This window comes from Accipiter gentilis, chromosome 1, assembly GCF_929443795.1.
Source record: "Accipiter gentilis chromosome 1, bAccGen1.1, whole genome shotgun sequence".
Lineage (NCBI taxonomy): Eukaryota > Metazoa > Chordata > Aves > Accipitriformes > Accipitridae > Astur > Astur gentilis.
In genome coordinates, this window is record NC_064880.1 from 31,431,996 (window position 1) to 31,456,295 (window position 24,300).

The 24,300-nt window shown below is 40.2% G+C and overlaps 1 protein-coding gene across 3 annotated transcripts in view; it reads right to left on the reverse strand.

Moving 5' to 3' along the window:
- MAP3K20 (mitogen-activated protein kinase kinase kinase 20) overlaps window positions 1-24,300 on the reverse strand; it is a 96,123-nt gene that overhangs the window by 38,192 nt on the left and 33,631 nt on the right. For all 3 annotated transcript variants that reach the window (XR_007507481.1, XM_049812293.1, XM_049812281.1), the window contains exons 4-10: window positions 21,144-21,245; window positions 20,316-20,381; window positions 19,303-19,331; window positions 19,054-19,191; window positions 12,883-12,969; window positions 9,197-9,271; window positions 3,597-3,703 (exon numbers count right to left, since the gene is read on the reverse strand). Coding sequence is in view for 2 of the 3 variants with exons in the window: in XM_049812293.1 (XP_049668250.1) it covers window positions 3,597-3,703; window positions 9,197-9,271; window positions 12,883-12,969; window positions 19,054-19,191; window positions 19,303-19,331; window positions 20,316-20,381; window positions 21,144-21,245 (604 nt within the window). In the remaining variant the exon portion in view is untranslated. The remainder of the gene's footprint in view (window positions 1-3,596; window positions 3,704-9,196; window positions 9,272-12,882; window positions 12,970-19,053; window positions 19,192-19,302; window positions 19,332-20,315; window positions 20,382-21,143; window positions 21,246-24,300) is intronic.

Genomic DNA, 24,300 nt, shown 5'->3' on the forward strand with positions numbered 1-24,300 from the left:
TTGCTTCTGTAGTTCTGCAGTCTGAGCTTACCGGCTTTTCTAGAATAATCTCGCTCTCTGACACTGAAGAATGTATACTGTATTATTAGAAACTATAATGACAAGCAGTCACAGATTAAAAACAATGACTGGCATTTGTTTATATGTCTTGAATTGCTACTGATACACTAACGTAAGTATCACTAATAGACTATTTTAATCATTAGAACAGCCACTCGTGGAAGGAGAAATGCAGTTAGTATATATGACTAAATGCAGGCAAATGTGATCTCTCACTGAATTGGAACATCATTACTTCAACAGCAATTTTTTCCTACTGTAATAAAAGCGACTTGAGAGAGAGCTCTAAAAAGATCACACAATATGAACTTAGACATAAGGCAGACCTGTGCAACTTAGTCGTAATACAGTGCCCCTTTTCGATTAAATAACAAAAATATGAAGGGTAGAACAGTTAGGAAATAAGATATTGAATTATTTTAAGGAAATGATAGAACAGGTAGGTTAAAATGTATTATTAATATAAACATCAAGCCCAGTAAATGTTGCAAATAAGACCACATTAAAAATAGGTCAAAGTGTCATTTATTTTATCACCTCTGTCAGTCATCTATACACTCAGCCCACTCTCAGTTTTCACACCAGCCACCCAGAGTTGTTGAAGACTCTTGTTACTCGCCGTTACAGATGCATTTCTTGCACATCCCTATACAGAAAGAACCTCACCTTGCCTTTTTTTAAGAGTGGGAAAAAATGTAACCCAGCTTGTCTGAGGTTTGATTTGCTTTGAAAAGTGCAGTACCGTTGTGAAAGTACAGTATCTGGATCACTAATTCGGAGGTTCCTCAAAGGAACAAGCGTAACCTTCGCTTTTCCCAAGCCCACTCTTCTCCAGGGCTCTTATAACCAGGCTTCATTAAAATTCCCTATTTCTTGGTAACACATCTCATTCTTTTCCTATTGCTGCTTCAACTATCTCTTTGCAAATCACTATGGTATAAAAAAAATAAAGCAATGAGTAAAAGCAAAGATTTTTCAATGCAGAAATTAAAACCCATTAAACTTCCGTGCAACTGTTCTCAGAAATGGTCTTAAGTCTGTTTATCCCTTGGGATCATTTTATGCATACAAGTCTTTAATCTACTTTAACTTGCATATTTTTTTGCATACTTTCTGTTAATTTGGCTTAACCTTCATGAGTGCCTCCATACAAACATGGCTTTCGCATCAGGGAAGGCAGCCATTACCAGAATTCAGGCAAGAGAGTGCCCCTCTTACCCAGCTTCTGAGCAAGTCCCCACAGGACTTGCGCTCTTTCTGCACTTCGTGTTTTCATTTTGGCTTAATTCAGAAATCATCTTTGCTTTCAGGCAAATCATGCCCCATCATGAATTTGTATTTTCTCTCTTGTATTTCTTTGTCTCCAAGTTATTTATTCTTACCAAAAAAAAAAAAAAAAAAAAAAAAAGCGCTAATTTTACCTTTAAAACAAGTCTCCATGGCAAGAAGTTTTTCCAAAAGAAAAAAAAAAAAAAAAAAAAAAAAAGCCACCGAAGAACTTTTTGTTTCTCCATGGCTTCTCATTAACACCTAGTTAGCCACTCCTCATCTGGGCAATTTAGGTGCATCAGAATAAAATTTGCAAGAAATACTTGGGCTACCTGAGTCACACTCCAAGAAATGAATCAATTTAGTAAAAGAATAGACGTTTAATGTTACCAAATGTCAACTACCACAGCTTTTATTCTGCTGCATTAGCAAGCAGTAAGCAGCTGGTTTTCCTAAAGGAATTTGAGTACTTGCTTATCTTTTAAATAAATATTTTTGCTATATAGGGGCGTATAGCCCCGGGGGATATTTTTCTTCCAGCCCTCCTTGTATTCTGTCTGCTACCAACACCACAGGATGAAGTCCAGAGTCTGCTTAAGTAATGGTGGCCAAGAAATACGTTTCTAAGTACCCGACATTTGTCCCGAGCCTTAGAATGTGGATCTGGGGGGGCGAGAGGGCGTACCGATCCACTGTCAAAGCAACGCCACGGGGACAAAATCGTTGACGAACGTACGAGCGCCGGGTGCTGGCGAGAGGCAGCACCGAACCTAGCGGAAGGGGCCGCTCCGGCCGGGGAACCTCGCGGCGCCGCCCGCAGGGGAGCGAGGCGCCGGGGCGGAGCGCGGGCCGGCCGCTGTCCCGGCCCCCGGGGTCCCAGCCCCCGGTGTCCCGGGGCGGAGCGCGGGCCGGCCGGTCCCCCAGTCCCCCGGCCCCCGGTGTCCCGGGGCGGAGCGCGGGCCGGCCGGTCCCCGGCGCCCGCGGCCCCGGCCCGGCGGCGGGGAGGCGCAGGTCGTCGCTGTCGCCAGGAGGTGGCGCGCCGCCGCCGCCGCCGCCGGTCGCCGAGGCCGCCGGGCTGCCGCCGGCCCGCTGCTGAGTCAGGGCAGGAGCGGTCCCGGCCCCGGCCCCGGCCCCGGCCCCGGCCCCGGCACAGGCTATTTATAGTCCCGCCGTGTGACCGGGGACGCGTCCCACCGTCGGCTCACTTTTTCCACTCGCCCCATTAAAACTGTACGTCGTGCTTTTCCTTGGAGGGCTGCGGAGGAAACTGGGACGCCGGTTTTGGTACAAGCCGCCTTTCCGTGTGCTCTTCCCCATCCTCCGCGCACCCCTGCTCCAGGTTTCTTCGATTCCTGCGCTGGCTGCAGGCAGGGAATCTTGCAGTATTTCTGCTCCCAGCTTACCTGGAGCAGGGCCAGCTCTTCTTAATATAGACTGAGGCACGATCATCTGGCAAAAATCTTCTGCCTATGCAGATCTGTTTTCAATTTTCTTTTCCAAACAGAAGGATGTACTGTGAGGCAGCAAGCTTTCCAACTGACAAATGAGCTTTGGGGACCAGGTTTTTGAATTTTTGGCATGTATAGAAAATAGGCTGAAACTTTTACAGTGTAAAAAAACCTGTGTCATGTAATAAAATTTTCTCAAATCTCATCTCCATTTATAATCACTTAGGAATAAAAATTACAATCAGCGATAGGTAAAATCACATGCTTAAGCAATGCTGGTGCACTATGCCAAAACAGGGCTGGCCTAGGCGTAGGCCGAATGCGTGGACACAAAGTCCGTACAAAGGAGAGAATGCACAAAAAAATGGCAACACACGTACAAGTGAAGACAAACGCAGGCTTGACCTGAATATTTCTTTATGCCCTTTATCTTTTTTAAAATATAAACATACACCTATACACTTCCTATGAAAATTGCATCAAACGTACATATACCTGAGTTGTTTTGCCCTCACACTATTGACTAAAAACGCATAATTGGTTTTAAGAAGTGAATCATGAAACCATAAATACCAAGACACCTAAACCAGTGTAGTAATAAATATAGGGTACAGCTAAGTACAGTGGCTCCTAATACAAGTTTCACAACATTCTGGGCATTCCTGAAAAACAAGGTAAGTTATGTTCTGAAAATACCTCAAGCATAGATATTTTCTACCAATACATCATCAAAGTCTGATGTCTTTCTGAAAAGAATATGGACTCATACCATTTCAAAGGAAAACCACATCAATTCATCTTGGGAGGAAGGAAACTTACCTCCACTCCGCCTTGTTATGCAGGAATGAGTTACACTGGTCTGGAAGGTTGCTGTCATTTGACATAGATTCCAAGATTGAAATGATCTGCTTGAAAGATGGCCTTTTCTGAAGACAAAAAAAAGCCCAAAACAAAACACAGCATTTGCATTCATATACAACTACCACTGTGTAAAATTATTTGCAGGAATTTTTCAACTGAAAGACTGCAAACAACAGAAGTTGGAACGCTGCTTTCTGAACACAGCATCCTACAAGATGACTGTAGATTTGTAAATGGGTTTTGGTTTTTTTTGTTTGTCCCATTGAAGAAAAGGTCCGTTTCAAAAGAGTTACGTAAGCTTGTAGGACTCAGGCCTTAGCTTAGTCTCCCCTATCTACCAGTAAAACACTTTGTTGCTCAAGAAGAGCATTAAACAACACTAGTAGCATCAATATCCATCAAGATTCTTAAGTCTAAAGAATAAAGTTCTCCTCAAGCTAAGAAGGAAAATACTGCCAAAAAGAGAAGGCTGGACCCATTACCAGCTGGTAATTAAGACAGATGGCTTTTCACAGGTAGGAACCCAAACTCTTTAATGTGTGAACAAGCTATTTAGCTGCCCATCAAAAAAGGGTTTCTGGCTGCAGTTCCCCTCTTGCAGAGAAGGACAGACTTTCCAGAAAAACCTCTCACTTAGCTACCTCAGGAGCAGCTGGGGAAGAAGTGAAGATTGAGGCTAGATGAGGATGTCTCCCCTGGCAGCTGAGCTCATGTCAGCGGTGTCTGCGCTCTTCTGTCCTGGGCTCATTTACTGAACTTTCTGTTCCATGGCTCTCCATCCAGCACCCACTGTGCTCACTAGTCACAGAGAGCAGTTAAAACTTCTCTGTATTTTCTACTTTCCCCTTCGCCCCAAAAGGAAGCTGTGAAGTAGGATAATAACTGAAAACTGAAAAAAGCCACAGTTAAATGTGTTTCTTGAAAGAGCGCTGACTCTGTTAGTCTGTTTGACAGACCCCAGACAAGGTTGAGACAAAAGGTTGAAACAAAATGTAGATACATAATAAGAGGATGATGCACATTCTCTCTTTATCGCGCCTGTAATTATACCATTTCTGCTAAAATTACAGATGCCGCAATTAAAACGTGCATTTTAATTTGGGAGCACAAAAACAATTAGGAACAATGCTGAGGTGTCTCTCCCAGGAAGATCCAAGTGATTTCCACATTATAAAAGAAAGACAATTTCTTTATTTTAAATGTCAAACAGCATGAAAAAGTGTCAAATGCATAACAAAAAAAAAAGACAAGCTCTCTTATACTGTAATGCTGCACTATTCGGCTGTAACTGGAGGCTTTGTCTATCATTTTTTGGTCCATCTCCATGATTTCAGGCAACAGGCAGTTGGATGAGCTATGCAGATTTTCTTTGCAACAGACAGCGCTTGCCCCAGCCACCATGTGCTTACGCGATTTGGCCCCCAGCCCAGCGCCCATTGAGCGACAACCTGGGTGCGCCAAGCAGCGTGGCAGCAGGTCTATTCAGCAGCACATTGCTTGCACTTGTTGAGCTAGTGCCAGTGTGGAAACCAGCAGGGTCCCCCTGCATTTATTGGGGGGGGGGGGGGGGGGGGGAGCAGGAGCCCCCCCTATATGCATGATGCTGCTGGACCTGCCACGGCTAAGCAGATCCTCTGAACGTGACCTGGAAGAGCACGAACTTCCCTGATAAGGGAGTGTGCCGCACCGGGGGTACAGGGAACAAAATTCAACCCTGGCACCAACCAGGACGGACAACTCTGGTGCAGTTTTGGGGCAGGAGAACCTTCCAACAGCCCTCACACCCTTCTTGTTGCTACAGCTGCAGCTCTTGTAACCACTCCAGTGGGTGTGAACTGTTCAAGGGATTCAAGGGCCTCCCAAATGGTGAGGAAACTGCCAGACAGGAGATTGTGGGTCTCCACCAATACAGCAGGGTGGTGGTGCTGCTAGATACTGTCCAAAGGACTGGCAGGTACATAATGTGCCTTTACTAAACTAATCCTATTTTCAGGAAGAGATGAAGGGCAAACATCCCTATGCTGCATTAATTACCATATTTTATGGCTTATTTAGGGTTCCTTTACAAAGGACTTCCGTGAGTTTCACTTGCTCCTTTCTTGGGGGTATACTGGGAAGTATAGGGCAGGGCTGACACTAAGTGAGCACAGTCAACCCTATAGTTGGGTCTGCCTGGAGCAACTGAAGTGCAGATAATGACAGAGAACAGGGCTTTTACAAAAGGTGGGTGAAAGCACCAACTGATTTGGGAGGAGCAGCAACACACACTCTTTAGGTCCCACACTACAGGCCAAGGAACTGTTGAGTTGCGCAACTAGACCTGGAACAAATGCACAGTCACACAGTACTGACAAAGCTTGTACATCTCTGGCTGTGCAGTTTCTGTGAAAAGCCAGCAGCTACCCTGCCAGCTTTGTAGCTGCCAGATTTACAGGTACCAGCTTTCCCTGGAGGCGAAGCTGACAGGAAGACACAAGCCTACAACTGCCATGTGGGTTTTGTTGGTTTCTTTCCCCTAGGCAAGAATAATTTCATTTTTAATAAATGCACTCTAAGTGCAGGCTGATACCTTGGCTAAAACTGGCAAGAAGTGACTGTTGAAATTGGGAGCCCAAGATGAGAAGCTTTTTTTAAAAAAAGAAGTCTTATTTTCAGTGGATGACTGCTCAGCACTTTCTAGAAAATCAGGCATCTCAAGTCATTCCTTATAAGAGATTCTTAAAATATCAAGGCATGAGTCGCCTTTGCAAATTGTTTCCCTTTATATCTGTGATGTCTCACACAAAAATCTTTAAAATATATGCCCCTCTAGAAATAATTCTGGCTAATGTTTTTACTGTTTCCTTCCACTCAGTATTTCTTACTAAATAGGTCTGCATAAAACCAGAATATTTAATCCACATGGCTTTCCTTTCTTGCTGCTTCTCTGTTCCCAGGTTTCTGATTTCCATTAAAATACCTAGTAATTTATAAACATCTTTGATGTTAAAGTGGGGATAAACTGAAGGAACAGATGAAATGAGAAAGAACCACTCACCTGTGTTTCAGAAGCAAGTATCCCCAGTAAACAAAGGCACCAGTGATGAGCAACCTTGTTTGTACAATTATCTAGTACCCAAGCAAAAGCAGCTTGTTTGGTAGGGATTTTAACATGCGGAAGTAGTTATTTAAGATACTTAGTTACCACGGAGATTGTCCTTTAATAATTACTGACTTAAAATAATTAGTAATTAACATTTCAGTAAAATTCTTTGAACCCACTAGGGACTGTTTCAACTAGCACAGTTCAAACTTTATAAAGACTACCATTACAAATATCATGTGGAAGCAATGCACTATGAACATTTTTCTCCACGTATGAAGAAATTCTTAAGATTTTAAAGCAAAGTTAATAACTCTGTCCATTCCCATAAGGAAGGTATGGTGTGAGCAGTGTTTGACACTCCAGCTGCTCTGCAGCAGCTCTTCAAGTGTATTCCTTAGCCTCCACCCCCTCTTTTCTCAGGGGTAAGCCACCTAAAGATACCTTGTGCTTTCTGCAGGCTAAAAGTATACACGTTAGCAATTGCTTTTGAGCAGCTGACATCCTCAAGCTCACCCCCACTTGACCTTCAGTAACTTGTGCATGCATCGACTACCTGATTTTCTAAAGCTAATCCTGGGGAAAAGGGAACGTTACACAGAGCGGTATTTTAGAGGAGTGTGCTCCATCTTTTGGCTCATGCAGGCCACACAACCTTTTATTGAGGCATTTTGAGAGCTCTAAGTAGCGATCCTTTCCCAACACATGACTGAATAAGTCAGTCACATGCCCAAACTGTGACCAGAGATTACTCCATTTCAGTCATGTGAACAAAGCATTTATAATTGCTTAACAGAAGAGAAGCTGCATGAAAAAAGTAGCAAAGAGCAGAGTGTCAGAAAAACTCATCTAACATGAGATTCACTCTTTTGCACACTTCAGAGACGCCTCTGGGAATAACGCTCCCAGGAACCAGCCCACACCCAGGTGATTTACTCAGGCACACAGAACTCAGCCTGATGGTCGGGCATCCTTCTTATACAACATGCAGATCCCTCCCTCTCCTTGAAAAACAGCAACAGCCTTCTGGACACACATATGTGGCTAAAGCAAGCCAGAGAGTGAGCTTTCTAGTATGTCCTGCAATTACACAAAAGACGCTCCAATAATTCTTCTTCTGTGGCATTTGGTAGCGATGCTGATGCTTGGGCATAGTTATTTAAGATATGTAGATACCACTGGAAAGTGCTCTTCAGTAATTACAGACCTAGAACTTAAACAGTCTACTTGTAGATTCAAAGACTCAAAGCATTTTCCTCCTGCCCCTTCTATGGAGAGGATAAAGAGGGAAATATTAGGGGAATGGCATTTCAATAGTTGTTCATGTGGAAACCACACACTGATGATTGATCTCAGGCTTCTATTCTGTAGGAAAGCAACTTCTTGCTTAAAAAAAAAAAGAAACCAAGAAGGGAAATCTCCTTTCTCATACTGCTCTTCTATGGCTACTCTCTGGTGATAACAAGTTCTAGCTTTAGAGCACCTAAGCGCTATAATTCACTTGGGATTAATCTTAGTATCTCTGAAGTATTAGCTAACTTTCTTCAGATTTTAAAGAAGCAAAGTTCTTGCTGGTGCTTTGACTTAAGAAAAAGAGCATAATTTCCTTTCCTTATCTATCCTTCCCTCTCTCAAATACCTTCATAGACAAAGGAAATGGATGCTAATACTTGGTAATAAAGCTAGTATGTCCACAGGCTCTTTCCAGCCAGTTTTATGTAGAACAGGGTGGTAGCAGAGTCAATTTAAAGAAGGTAACTCCCATAACCTACAAAAGCTTTTGCTGAGTAAACACTCTCTTTAATTTCCCTTTTAGTTAATTCTCACAGAGGCAGATTAATAGTGACAATGGTTTGACTCTTTGACTTGTATTTTTACTCTGTTTTCATGGTTAAACAGTATATTACAGTACTTCTATTATTATATTATTACAGTATAATCATCATAAAGCTCATCATTCAAAGTCCTAAGGGGTAAGATTTGGAGAGGTTTAACATTAATTTAGAATGCTGCTGCTGTTCCAACCCACATTTTAGGGATTAACTTATTCTTTACATGTTTTCAACACAAGGAAGCCATCAAAGTTGGACCTTGAAATAGATATTTCATACGTGATGCTCACATATATCCAAGAAAAATTAACTATTAACTCCTGAAAGAAAACAGAAAAGAACAATTTTTCACTTGCTCAAAAATGGCTACATTCTTGCTATCTCACCCTATTTAGAGGCATTGTCTTGAGTAGTCAGGTAAGTTAGTAGCATAATAACCCTTGATTAAAAGGGAAAGACAGACATTTAGATATAAATATGTAAACACATTAAAAGAGTCAGCCTCAGCTATCTTTGTGAAGAAACGTGTCTACTAGCATGCAGCAATGGTGTTAGCTGGGACTTGTCCTCCAAAGAAACACTAACACACTTAGCAAAACAAGGCAGGGAGTGGTGGTTTAGAAATCAAACAGAAATTAAATTACCTTTGAATCAGCATCCCAACATTGGTGCATCAGTTCCGCAAAACTTCTGGGACAACTGCTTGGAATGGTTAATCTCTAAAGGAGGGAGAATGTACCAGTTATTGGAAATGTTCCCCTTTAAGCTACTACTAATAGATTTCCCATAAAAGCAATGCAATTAAAGAAGTAAAACACACTCTTCTTTTAACCACAATATAAAACCTGAAGATTGACATATTAAAAAGAAAAATCAAAATTACTAACACTAGCAAGACATACAAATTAATTAATAGGCCTATAAAGAAGGATTGGAACAAATGGAGTTGCTTAAGAAGGCTTAGAGACAAGGAAGTGAAAACAAGGCAAATAACTTTTAATATGAAAACATAATAGTTTGTGGAGGTTACTGCATGGTATTCTAAGATGCTTGTCAAGATAGGTGTAACGAACAGCCTGCCTTAATTCCTTTCTCCCACACAGATGATCCAGATGTACAATACTATAATCACTTTTGAGATAACAAATGGCTGAAATATAGATTGCAGTAAGTGAGTTAAAAAGAGTTAAGTGAAGCTCTACATGACACGAGACATTTCATGAGCCTGTGGTCAGAAGGATTAATGAGGACATGCAGATCTCAGAGAGCACTCACAGGGCACAGTGAACTCATATAAATATTTCCTGATGACTGAAGACAAGGAGTTGCTGGTTATAGCCAGGACCACTGACTACAGAGAATTAGTTTGAAGCTTACTTGGTTTCCTTTGCTGAGAGTTTTAAACCGTTAAAAGATTCCCTCAGTCAGTCTTACAAGTCTTTTAGTTTAAAGACTCTGCCTCCACAACGGAAAGCCTAAAACCAAATCGAGTCTCATATATACATATTCAGATATCGAAGCCTCTCCAGTTGAGATTAAACGTGCATCCCAACAACATTACACATATAAGGAGACCCCTCTGCTCTCGCTAAGGCAGTTTAACTGACTTCAGTTAACTGACTTCAGATGTTTCATACTAAATTAAAAAAATATGTAGATAAAAAATACCAGTTCTCAGCTCACTGAGGAACTTGGTCCAAATATTAGAGGGGTCAAGCTGGAAAAGGGGTTCCATGTCCTGTTAACAGGTGAGAACCAGGTATTACAGTCCTGTTCAGACCAACCTGCCAGGAAGACCCTTTGATCTGTCCTACTCTTGTTCAGAAGCAAAGCAGAGCAAGTTGTGTCAAACCGTACCATTACATTACTGCAATGTGACCTGCACAGCCTTGCAAGTCGCAGCAGCCAAAGCAGAGTTAACAAATTCTGCTGCACAAGCATTTGAACACCATGAAAACTGGAAACATGAGATACTGAGCTAGGGCACTGCAGGAGTATGATTAATAAATTAATGTAATAACTTAAGGTGCAAAGCTTTCTGTGCAATACAGAGAAATTTGTACAATGCATAAACAAATTGTACTGGTGCTCGATCTCTGGTTGAGTCATTAGCCTAAAAATACACTGGCTAGTCTTGCTACAGTATTTGTCTGTAACCCTTGCTGTTCCAGGAGGTGGAAACTTAGCTGCAATCACCATTTATATGTGTCTCGCTTGTGCAGAATGTTATCTGTCATGTATTACAGAGGTAGCAGGTTCCAAAAGTGTCGTTATTATAATAAAGATGACGTTTCTCTGTGGCAGTTTATTACGAGATCACACCTAGCATAATCTGAACTCTCATGTTTTTCTTTTCTGGATTAAAAAAATACATATAATTATATAGAAACTCTACCAGAATAAAAATAACACTGTGAAATTATGCAGAGTCAAAGAAGACCCATACAGAATCATTAAAATCCACTTCATTTGTTGGGCTCAGGCTTTGCAAAGGGGGATTTTTCACCCTACGCAATTACACTTTGGCCTCAGTCCCACACTGATTTTAACAAGACACTTGCAGTGCAAAAAATGAAGGACTGGCTCAACAGTGATTCAGTTCTGTTGCGAACTGGAATCATGCAACCCCATTGATGTCAACAGATTGAACTGAGAGCAGAACCTGACCCTCACACTTGCTTTGGGACACAGAAATTATGAAGAAAAGTAGCACAAGCTGACTTTTACAAGGTTTATGCTGGGCATGTTCCCTAAGTCATGGCCAGAAAAAATAAAAACTATGTAAGCAAGTGTTAATGCCCTCTAAGCTCCCTGGCACCCTTCCAAAGAAGATGGCAGCAACGGGCTAGTGGTACCTGGCAGACAAACAGCTGGCTCTGAAAATGTCACCCCTTAGGGTTCTTCAGCCATGAGTAAAATAGTCGTCATGTCCACATTTTGTTCATACTGTATTTTACACAGTTCTTTGCTCTGGAAAACTGTAGAGAAATGTGTGTTGTACCCTCTGACATCTTTCAGCACGTGACTACATCTCTTTACAATCTTCCCAATGCCACTCGGCACCCTTACGTAAAACTGCACATGGTAGGGATAGGAAAGAAATACTGTTGATGGAAGGCTTTATGGTTCCTCCTTCAAACTGATGTATTTGGCTTTTCCTAAACCAGGAGAAAGAGTCTCATCGTGCCTCCTGCTCTGATAAACATTGTAGAAGACTACAGTCTTAATCTTCACACTGTTAGTGTAGCATTTCCAACTAATCAGTATATCACAGTATCACTCACTGGAATTAATCCAGTCCTCAAATAGAAGGAAAAAAGAGAGAGGAAAAAAAACACCAACAAAAAATATTAAACTAAGAGGAGGAAACCTAACTCCTCTGTTTAACTCTGAAGCATTTTGAGAAACAGTTTATGTAGAATAATAGGAATCCGTATTGTACAGCCACTGCCTTGCCATTGTAATGTTTCCCAAGCTTCCACTGTGTCTAGATAGAGGAGGTTTCATCTTTGTGGAGGATTTCCATGCTTGTCTGTGTGTGGTACAGTCACAACTTTAAATGTTTTTTAAATGTAGTTACTGTCTTTGATATCAAGGGACTATGTGTTCAGATATACGCTCACATGTCCAACTAACTGAAAGCCTCAATTTGTGAGAAGAAGAAAAGCGAGGCTGGGGACAACTGTACAAACGGTGTTTACACCACTGAAGTGCTTTTGAAATGGAAAGACTCTGCATGAGGAGGCTTACAGCTATGCCACAGCCTTGCCGATACCAGTGAGGAGCTCATCTTCAATGTAGTGTTGAACGTAGGTGGCAAAACTGTAATTTCTGTCTTTTTTTAAAACTATTTTTTCTTCTTTTATTTTTGAAATTTTCATCTAAGCGGCAGTTTCTTGTACTATAGTGACTCCTGCTGGGAGAGTTAAGTTGAAGTAGCTGAAGGTCTCTTACAGATATATCAACTCCCGGCCAGTAAAAAGATGTCCTAAACGCAGGAGATGGAGTTAAACTGTTCCCCTACCTTGGACGCAATGGCTTCTTTCATCACTAAGAACAAACCCCTAGGTTTTACAATTGAGACTGAGAAACTAGTACAGTACTTGTACAATTTTTGATCTACAGCATCACGACGTGAAGCTGCAACAATTAGATGTAAAGGGTCCATTCATGAGGAATAACATCACTTTGACCCTTTGTGTTAGCTCCTACTGCTAATCTTTCCATACGCGTGAACTTACTTTCAATTTGAAGAAGATGAAAAAGTCTTTTGCAAAACCCCAATACTGTTTTCTGATCTATGTACCTGAATGTAGAAACGTAGTCTTACCTCGTTTTTTTCCACTACAAGCCAAGCTACTTGTAATCCTTCCAAGCCTTTAAAGGGGACCTCCCTTGTTAGCATCTCCCAGAGAACCTGGAACAGAAAAAAAGAAAAGAATTTTTATTTCTGTACTTTGTATTTTAAATACATTATTAAACCTTGATACAGCACTATTCTGTATCCAATTATCAGGCAACCAGTTTCCATTTGCAGGAACTTGGACCAGTGTTTGTGTGCAAGATCCTCTCACTAAATTAATTTGAATGTTTCTGCTTTTTCCTCTACAGAAAAGCCCAGATGAAAAACTGGGTTGTGTGGGGTCTAATGCCTGCAATTTTGTGAAAGCAATGGAAAATGCTTTTTACTTTCTTCAACCACTATAAAGTTCACATTTGGCAGTTGAGACTTGGGAAGACAATGAACTCTTCCTCTACTTCTCAGCCCCAACTAGACACATCTTTGCTTTGTAGTCATTTTGCATTTAAAAATATTTCAATATGATTGCAACTAGTGCTTCTCAGGAGTCAGAATACGATGCAAATGGTATTTTGCTCCTATGATACGCCTATGAAAATACTGAATATAATTTTGCAAGTAAAACTACAATTGTTTATCTCCAAGTATGTGACTATGTTAAACTAAACAATATATAGCATATAAAAAATCACTCTGTTCTTGTCAGTATCTTATAGATGCACTGTCCTTAAATATGGAAAGATCTCCTAATTTCGCATGCTTTTAGCACTTTGGTAACACAGTACCTGAGAATCAATGCTACTCTGTAGAAAAGAGTTTGGCATCACCAAAAAGGCTTCAAGTCAGTGAATCCAACTTGCTTTTCTGCCATTGGAGTTCGACCAAATTAACAGGCACTTTGTACTTTCACTTGTATATGTCTCTTTTTTTTATTGCTTAAATGCAAACCTTCATATACGTACCTTGTTACAAATATCTACATACAACCTTTTTCTTCTGCTCATGTAGCAAGCATACGAACAAAAAAAGACATTATTTATGTAGGATCTGACCAAACACATTAAGATCCTTATGCGAGTCTCTGTATCCTCACTACTTGGGTTAGTACCCAAGCTTATTCCAGCTACATCATTTTAAATGGATTCTGGCCAGCTATGAAGGTAATTAGAAAGAAAATGTGAGAATATTGGCAGATGCTGCTCAAGCAGAAAAAATGCATTGAAGCAGAGTTGGGCCTTTAATCAAGCAAACAGGGTGCTCCATCAATAGACCTATTTGAATAATTCTGCTTGAGTCAGAAGACTGATCAGTAAAGGTAAGGGTATCTTGGAAAAATAAATAAAAGGACAACCTTCCTGAGAATAAGAAATACATGGGGAAAGCTATCACAGAGGTATTGAACTCTCCTGTTTGCCTCAATTCATTCCTTTTAGAAGAAAAAAAAAGGCACCTCAGTTTGTAATACCAATTATCATCTCTCTACTGGTAGAGAAGGAAATTTAACTGCGAGAGAAGGAAATAATTTAGCAGTCCTGTGTCCTTCAGACAAAAAAGCCGTGTACAAAACAGCCAGTTTAAAACGAAAGCCCCTGGACCAAATCAAACATGCAGTTGAGCAGCCTTGCAGAACCACCTCATCTGTACGGCTGTACCATGAAACCGCAGAGAAGAAACTTGAATTTGCACTTCAGATAGAGCAGTATCTAAATACATCATCCAAGTAAAGAACATAATGAAACACATGCTAAATGTCTCCAAGAGCACTGAGCAGAAAAACTCTACTCCTCTGCTACCTTTCTTTCAGAAGACCATAAATTATTAGGGTTGTCTTGTTTCATTCATGCACATAAGTTTGTGCAGAACATTTTGCATTGAATTCCTTTATCATGACACCTTTAGTGTTTATTTCCACTGCCTGTATGGATCACTGCCTTCCTAAACCAACAGTGCTAGCTTAAAACACTTCAAGACTGCACATAGGTCAAGAAAAGTACAGCAATCTGACACAATATGAAGATTTTTTCTTAATGTCTTATTTTTTACTAATAGTAGAAGAAAGTAAAAGATACAAGAGTGGGATGTCAGAAATCCTTGTATTTATTTATACAGGTTTAGAAAATGTTTTAACAACAATGCAGATTTCATGTTCACGCCAATAGTGTAGATAAAGCCTTTCCTTCCAATGGTGACGTGTCTCCATCTTCAGTTTTATAGGACCTTCAACCCCATCTCATGAATTAGCTGCTCTGAATCATCAGTCAAGGTGAATGATTGCATTATCAGTCTTTTAAAAAGCAGCAAATGGATATCTTCTGCATTCCCATTTGTCTCTTCCTGTCCCCAGGGTCATTCAGCAGCAGAAAAAACACCTCAACCTGACTTACCCTGGCCTCTTTATTGCGAGATACACTCTGTTCATTTCCAGAACTGGCTCCCCAGCTCACCTCATATGGAAATTAATCTATCTTCCATTTCTGGTGTAATTTAATTGAGACTGGCATGGTTCACTTCCCCTCCCATCTCTGATGGTGAGGATCACCTGCTTTCCTGATCACATCACATCTCTGTGATGACAGACAGTAGGTGCTTACAGAGAAACAGCCAAGCTAGACACAATGATGGAAAACAAAAGCAAGATCATTTAATGTAGTGGTTTGTAAGCTGCGGCCTCTGAAGATGTTGGGCTCTTCTTTGCATACAGAGAAACAGAAAGGAGAGACAAATTTATGACTGTTCACCCTATGCATGAAGCTGAGAATAAGAATTATATGGTCTTCAGAAAAAGCTCACACACTTACTTCTGTCAGCTCAGCTGTACATTTCAATTCTTATCCTCTCAACTATGTGGCAACAACCAAAAGGAAAAAAAAAAAACCAACAAACCCCTCACATCCCCACCCCAGTGCAAAGCTAATAAAGATTCAAAGTGCCATACAGGATAGGGAACATCCAAATGAGTAATTTGAGAAAAAGCAAACACTCTGAACATGTTCACTGAAAAAAAGAAATGTTTTCTCTTGGCAGGAAAGTGTTCACAAATGAGGGTCAGGAACCACAATTAGCAGAAGTACAGCATGAGCAGGAAGTGTACTCTTAGAGGTACTGCCCTTAGGCATGAAAATTAGGTCAGTCTTCTCTGCATTCATCCAAGTGGAAGTCAAAGATCTCATAACTCTTTTCAAAAAGAATAAGGGATAACCCCTGGAGCTGGCCAACATTCCCTCTATAAATAACCTATGTTCTCATAGCTAAAGCAATCTATGAACTATTGCTAGGAGCATAACAGCTGCTACATTTAATGGCAGTCTGTACGCTACCAATAGCCAATTAATGGTTTTACATTTTTCTTCTTTTAAGTGTTAAAACAATTCAGCTACATTGCATAAGCTTTCTCACATTAAACACAATTATACAGATACACAAACACACATTGCAGTGCACTACAAATAGTTTTGCCAGGATAACATATTCTAAGCATATATCTTCATGATTTCAAAATAGCTTTTAGAGTGAACATTGTCATTCCGCATACACTTTCCTAACTGGAAGAGATGCAAGGAATCGTTTTTGAGCAACACACACAATGACATGCAGTCAATTTCTGGGTTGATCGCTTTTAACACTTGGTATCTGTTGTTTAGAATATGGATTTGGAAATGGATTAGAAAAGAGAATCACAGCATGGCTGAAGGAAAGTGCAAGATCTGTCTTTGTGTTGTAATGAATCTCCTGGAACATTTAGCTTTAGCATTTCATGGCAGTATTATAAATTATTTACTGTATATCTCAAAGAGAATATACAGAACTGTTTAACCATCCGTGAAGAGCAGGACAAACTAATCTGAACATTAGCTATAAACATGTATGCAACTGTTCACAAAGAGGAAAATTCACTTCAGCTGAGGAGCAACTCAGACCTATAAGGTTGCAGAAAGTCTTTGACACTTCATAGAAAAAAACTCTTGCACACCTTAAGCAGAATGTTTAAAATCACAGACTGGTTTGTAAAAAGAAAAACCAGTCAGGAAAAAAAAATAGCAGAAAATAAATTAAAGAAAACCATGGGGAAGGCAACAAATATTGCAAACAGAATATCTATTCCTAGCATCTTACTAGTTTACATTTGAAAGGATTCTGTTCTTTGTTAACAGGACTTTAACTGAAGAAAAGCAGATTTGTCTCTCTAGCACAAAAACTGCTGGCAAGTGTTACACTTTGAAAAGGGATTCTTTGCATTTTGTTTTTATAGATTATAGTAATTTGAAGAGACAAAAATACCATTTCTAAGATTTTTTTGTTTTGTTTTCAGTCTCCTTGCTAATTCTGTGATAGCCTAACACTTACTATAGGGAGATTCCAACTTTCGATGTTATATTCGGACAATTTCTTGCTAGTATAACCCCATTATGTCAGTAATTTCATCAACAGAGAACTTGGGCCACTGCCATTCTTAATTTCTATCCTTGTAACTCCTCTGAAAACGATGGTGTTCCAAGACTGGAGTTATAAAAAGACAAATTCATTCCTAAGTGCTTATGATTTTCATAAGCTTCTACCCATAGTCGACCCCATTAGCTCAAAAACAATATATTAAACAATGTGGGTCATATATTAGTAGGCATACTAAAGTAGCACTATACACCCATAACCACATTAATATACTCTAGTAACACTGAACTGTTTTCATACAGAGGGTAGTTGAGTTTCACCTCCAAGCACAGAACTGTCAAAGGAGCTTTACTTTTTGGACAAGGAAAAATAACCTATGTGCAACATACTGCTCCCAAGGCTCTGGTAATACTGGACATGATAAGATGTTAAACAATTTCTTACCTTCTCCCACTTCTTGAATGTTACTTAAAGCCAATTCACACCAAGATGACTATGTGAGCAGCTTGAGCTATAAGACCACGTTTGGAATTTCTCCTCTAACATTTTTGCTTTGTTTTGAAACTGGAATGCTTCCCTTCAATGGGTAATTTGTGATTGCTTCCAGTAACAGTTTACATTAACATTAACATTTGTTAGCTTATGTTCTCTTACTGTTTGTGACCTAGTTCAATTAAATAAGCAAGGATTTTCAAACTGCCAATATAGGCTCTTTCTCCCTCCTTGCAAACCTTCAACTTTCCATTTTGTAAGCAACGCCACATAATCTCTCACATTTTTATCACTATGAACAACTGGTTGTTCAAGTCATCTTCCATCAGGACATCAGCTTAGCTATGTAAAGCCACAGGTGCTAGCTTAAAACCATAGTGCGTCCCTCACATCTATCTCATCCCATCCTTCAAAGAGGAAGAGGCAATACTTGACAGATACTGAAAGAATTCCTCATTCTATCACCCACTGTGGAATCCAAACTCAAAAATGGTTAATACACAGATATGCATGGTAACTACAACCCCACTTCCTTTCCTTTTCCCCCCAAACTATTCATTATTGTTGTCTCTCAGGGAAAGGCTAAAGGGCTAGGCACACAATTGGTCTGACTGGGGCTACTTCTACCCTATTTTTGTATTGCAGAGCAAAACCAAATTAGAGTTTAACTGGGGACAGAATGAAATAATTCACATTACTGTTCCTGCAAACCTGACATTCTGATGAACTATAACTGATTGCTCCTCCTTCAGAAAAATGGCAAAGCAATGCTGGCCTTTTCTATATTTTTTAGATGGGGCCTCTACTGCCCCAAGGGGTACAGTCTCTATTCTCACAGCTAATGATAGCAGGGTCTTTTAAACAATTAAGCATGGAGAAGTGGCTTGCTTTTTAATATAAAATTAGTGATACTCCATTTTATGAAACATGGAATCCTAATCATTTCATCCTGTTACACACCTATGGCAAGACAACAACCTTTTTTCTCTTCTGTTCCACTAAAAAACACAAGCAGAGATTCATGATGCAGATTGTTCAGTGGCTCCTGCAAGCCTTCAGACATATGCTGAATACTTGTGGTAAAACATGCACTTCCCACACTGGCATGCTGCTAATCTAATGAGATAAGGATCTTACTAAACATGCAACACACCCTTCTTCCTATAATTTTCAAGCATGCAATTATAAATTATGGGTCAGTCTTGAAAGAAAGCGTGATATTTTTTTGTTGTCCTTATTTAGAATTGTTGTTCTTGCATCACATGAATTCTGTCACACTAGTGATCTGCTACTACACGTAAGGAAATGAGAGGCACTCACCACTCCGTACGAGTATGTGTCACATGTTTCAGACACCGGGAGACTCTGTATAACTTCTGGGGCCATCCATGGAAAAGTGCCCACTAATGACATGTGTGTTGTATGGGAGTGGAACCTTGAGGCACCAAAATCACAGATCTGGCAAAAATTAAAAATAAACAGATATTAGAGTACCAAACTCATTCATCAGGCATCAAAACATCGAGTCAAGCAGCAGCATCTTTCTACAAGTAATTAAAGTCTTCATACCTTTAACACGCCATCAGCAGCTATAACAACTGAAAAATGAAAAAACAATGTTACAAGAATGCTATTAAAAATAAACACAATACATTTTCACAGCAAAAGACTTTGCTTTTTTATCAAGAAAAATGATCCTACGGTGAGCCAGCACCTGAAAAGGCACACATACACGATTGTCCTGGTTTCTTTGAGAAGCTTTAGAGAACATCTGCTGAATACCTGCAAGCCTCTGAACAAACACAAAACCTTTCAGGCCTTACTGAGTTCAAAGATAACAATACAACTATAGCTAAAATACAGATAAACTCCATTCTCCCCAATGTAGTTAGGCTTAACAAGAAGCCTGCTGAAAGATTCATTAATAAAAGGAGAAAACTTACAACTGAGGTGAGATCTAAACTTTTCTTGACTATTATCTCCCTACGTGCATTATAAAAATCTGTGTCCCTCCTATCCCACTACTAGTAGTGAAAGTTTCAGTTAAAAGCCAACGTTCAGCAAATTTCATACATGGTTGTCAGCTGCCAAGTACAGATTAACCAGCGCAGTTCCACGCTGAGTGCATATTACTCAAAAGCATGAATATTTGTCAGACCTCAAAACTGGCCACAGTAAAGACAAGATTTTCAGATAAGAAATATAAGAATAGACTTATCCAGTCTATTGTGTCTGGTGTCTGCCAGCCTTTCCTGGTACTCAGCCTTTGCAAATAGAAAAAGGAAGTGAGGAGTGTCCAGACAATGTCTGACAGCTGATAAGGTGGGTGCAATCATGGTCAGCAAGACACAACTTGAAAGAGCCCTCCACAATGCTCTAAATGATGCCAGGGACTGTAACAAAGGTCAGACAGGCTCAGGATGGGGAGGATGAACAGACTCTTCTGTGCCTCAACAAGTGCAGCTTGATGACAGCCAAGGCATTAGTTAGTTCTGCTTGTTCACAAAGCTCAGGTACAGATTTAAACGCTACTTTAACATGTAACAGTAAATGCAGAGCGTTTCAGTGTTTTGCTACTTTACCATTCCTGGACTTCAGATCCCTGTGGATTACTTTGACAGGAGCTTCCATGTGTAAATAGTGCATTCCTACACAAAACAAGGGAACAATCTAGTTAGGCAGGCTGAGCGTGGCCATCACCTATCAGCAGTCATGTTTTCTGGTTCCCATTAATTGTATTCATTACGAGTTGGCATACCAGTATGCCATATGCTGCAGGAGAAGCAAAGCTTCCCATAAGCTACTTTGAGTAAAAAAACCACTAAGCAAGGCTCATATATCTTTCAGAGCATCTATATGGGTATGTTAATGCTTTTTAACGTCACATTTAGTTATTTTCTCTAATGTGGTGCCTACACAGGGAAGCCAATACATGAATTTACTGTTCGTTCATTAGTTTACAGTAATTCTTGGTCACAGAGAATACAAAGGACGAAACAGCTTGTTCTGCATTATTGTATGAAGAATCTCAGTATGTTTGCTGAGAATAAGCCCTTAGCTTCCTTAAACGTCCCAATTCAAATCAAATGTAAGGATAATTATGCACTTTACCTCATAATTACTCTACATCAGCAAAATTATCCTCTTGGGACTCAGGGGCAAACCAGAAGTAAAACTGGCTCATAGAAGCCATTTTCACTCCATAAATTATTTCAGATTCAAAATAACCAAGGAACACATTAAAAAGCATAGTGAATGGGGTTTGCTTTTTTTATGTTTGTTTGTTTGGCTTTTTTTACAATTTGAATAGGAACGTATAGGAAGGCATTCCTGACTTCATAAGGAAAGCATCTCCAGCTGTACACTTTGCTGGCTGTGTACGATAGTAATGCACTACTCATCTTGCTTACCTTTAGCTATGTCAGTTGCCCAGGTCATGATATGATCCATATCCATCTCTTCACTTTTGTTGCTATTAATGTAATCAAACAGTGAGCCAGCAGAAGCATACTCTGTTAACAAACAACAACAAAGTCACTCACATGACTTTTTAAAATATTGCACCTAAACTGAAAGACCTAATGGAAACTGCCAGTTCCAGAAAGCAGTCAACCTCTGCCTTAATGATGAAGAATTTGAGTCCAGCAGCTAATACTGTTTGTAGTGTAGTAGAAGAGTGGTAGTTTGTTCTGATTATCCCAACACAGATATAATCTACCGCTTGGGGGAAGGAAAAAAAAAAAAAAAAAAAGTAAAATCATATATAACAACAGGCATTAAAATGAAAAGGCATTAGCAAGGTCTGGTGTCAAGAAAGCTAAGGCAAACCAGTTCAAATTCCAGAGTAAAAGGTTCTGGATGCTCCTTGTTCAGAATCAACAGACCTTTTTCTTAACTTCTCTCAGCTACACCTACAGGAACCCACAGCAGGATTATATAGGTACAAACAAGGACTTTTTTGGCCCATTGGTGTTTGCAAATGTGGCAGATGGAATCCAGTCCAACTGTCAGAGTTCGCAGGTCTGAGAGCTGGAGTAACAAGGTAGTTACACCTACACACATTTAGGTGTGAAAATGGAGACAACTGAAACCTCCATAGCGCCACTTTTATATAACTTCAAATTCTTACATATTTAAACAGTGCATTTGCTGCTCCTGATCAGAAAAGCAGTTAACGGATGAGTTATTGTATCCAAAGACAGAGGATATTCCCCAATGGTAAGCAGTACTGCGTACAAATGATGCCACATAACAAAGGATTTTTTCTAATTTTTTTTTTTTTTTAAAAGTAAAAGCAGATGTTAAATATAGAACATTCTGTTAGGAAGAAAGGGTTAGCAGATCAAATCATTTGTTCATGAAAAAAAATGTAAGGATGAAACTAGAGGTCTAACCCTGAGGTAAGCAGGCCAGATTTCCACATGCTGCAGGCCATGTTCAGCAGTCTAAAGGCTGTAGCTCCTCTGCTTAGTATTTATTAAGTAAGCTTTATGTTTATTTAGCATCCATTCATGTTTCAGTGAAAACACAACACGATGTTTGTGAATTGAAGCAGCCGATATATTTTCTTCTATCTGGTTGCCAAGACAGAGTGGGCACATGTCACCCAGTGTAGCCCAAGTAACACAAAGACCAGGGGGATGCAAGAAGCAATTTCAAGCCTTTCATCCCTCTCTCCCAAGGCTATTCAGTGTGCTTCTTGGGCAGAATTTAAAACCTACTTACACAACTCCCAAAATCTTCATATCTAAGGTGGCAAAGCAGCTGGTATACAATTGAAATGCTTAATTTCAGCCACTTCAAAGCAGCCACAAGATCACTCCCTCTAAGACTACATCAAATATATCTGAATTGTTGTTAATAATAATATTAATCAATGCATGACACATGATAGGTTAAATGCATAAAAAATAAACATTGCTCCTCATCAAGGAAATCAAAACCACTGGGAGACTGCTGCATGGGGAAGGAAACTCTGGGATGAGACTGAATCTGCAGCCTAGAACATGGTAGGCCATATGAGAAGATAACAGCACTAAACGAAAGGAAAGAGGGAAAAAATAGGAAGTCGCTTGAAAGTAAACACTCAAGTGGCAAGTTAGTTTTGGGTCATTACTGCAGGACCTCCCGCTAAAAGGAGTCTCTGCAGGAGACACAAGTGTTGCTTCTGATGTCACCGAAAGAGGAGTAAGCTGCTGACCTGCACATTTCCTCAATTAAAACATAAGCTTTTTTTACCCATGATGTCATCATCTGTCTTATAAATGGATTCTTCAGGAATAGGCTGGCTGCATGCTTTGCATGCCTTTACAATGCATAATTTGATCCACCAGGGTCAGGGACAACTCAGCTCCCTGAGCCCTTTGCCACTCTGTGTGAACGGAGGCACGCAAGCTTCATTCAACAAAGCTCTATCCTTTAGTATTGCTTCTACATATTTATTGTGCCACAGGTTTTTACTAGAAGCTTATGGATTTGGAAATCATATCGTGAGCATAATTTTCTGTCAATAATGGAAAAGAGGTATTTGCTTTAGAAAGAAAAGCTCTGAATGCCTGACTGGACCCAGTCTGTGATGGGCTGTGGGATACACCGTATGTTTCTGTGTGGATGGGGAGCACAAGCTCTGAGAACCTTTTGGAAGGAGGCAGCTGTGGTCAAAAACCAGATCTGAAAGCTAGGCATTGAGACTGCTGTTGACAGAGACAGCCAGTGACATCTAGAATGACGTGATCCATGTTAGCAGCTCGCCAGGTGGGATGATCGGTTATCACACTAACATACATCCCAGCAGGAAAACGTGTTTTGACTGCAGATGTAGCCTTTCTCAGAGAATGCTTTAGACAATCCCACATAAGACGTTACATGCAGGTACTGCTTGGTACATGCCAGCGCTTGGCTGAATGCCCTCATCTCCATCACTCTGAAGAAACATTAGCTTCTCAGGATTTATTCTTGTTTGGGATTTTCCCTTATAAGAAGTGGATCTGACTAAACACAGGATTAAGTCTGCAACACTGAAGGCCATCCAGAAGATCATGGAGTGAAAATCCCTCTAAAAAATATTTCAAGCACAGTTAACATTTCTCAGTAGCCATTCTCTCATTTGAAGATGGTGTGGGGAAACGGAACCTTGTTTCCCTTGCAACCCATGGGATGCCAGTCTCCTTGGAAGTTGCAGGGAGAACCAATGCAGTTTGTTAAAAAAAGCTTTTTTCTTTAGCCAGGATGGAATCAGAGCTCCCTGAGTAACAAAGTGATTGGACTACATAGTGTAGTCTCTTTTTCACAGATGGTTAGAGTCCCCATGCCCAATGACATAATGAACTACTTTAGCGGCTGTCTGTCCTGTGACTGGCAAGCAGGTCAAATGTCCTCTGAACACTGACCTTTTGTGAGATCAAACTGAGGACTTTCTGATCCAGACATCATCCTGAGTTGTTGATTACACGTCTCCTTTGTTACTCAGCTTGCTGATTTACACTTATTACTTACGTTATAAATTACAGTAAAATTACATTACTGGATTTATTAACTTGCTGTTATTTTCATTGCTTCAAGAAGGTA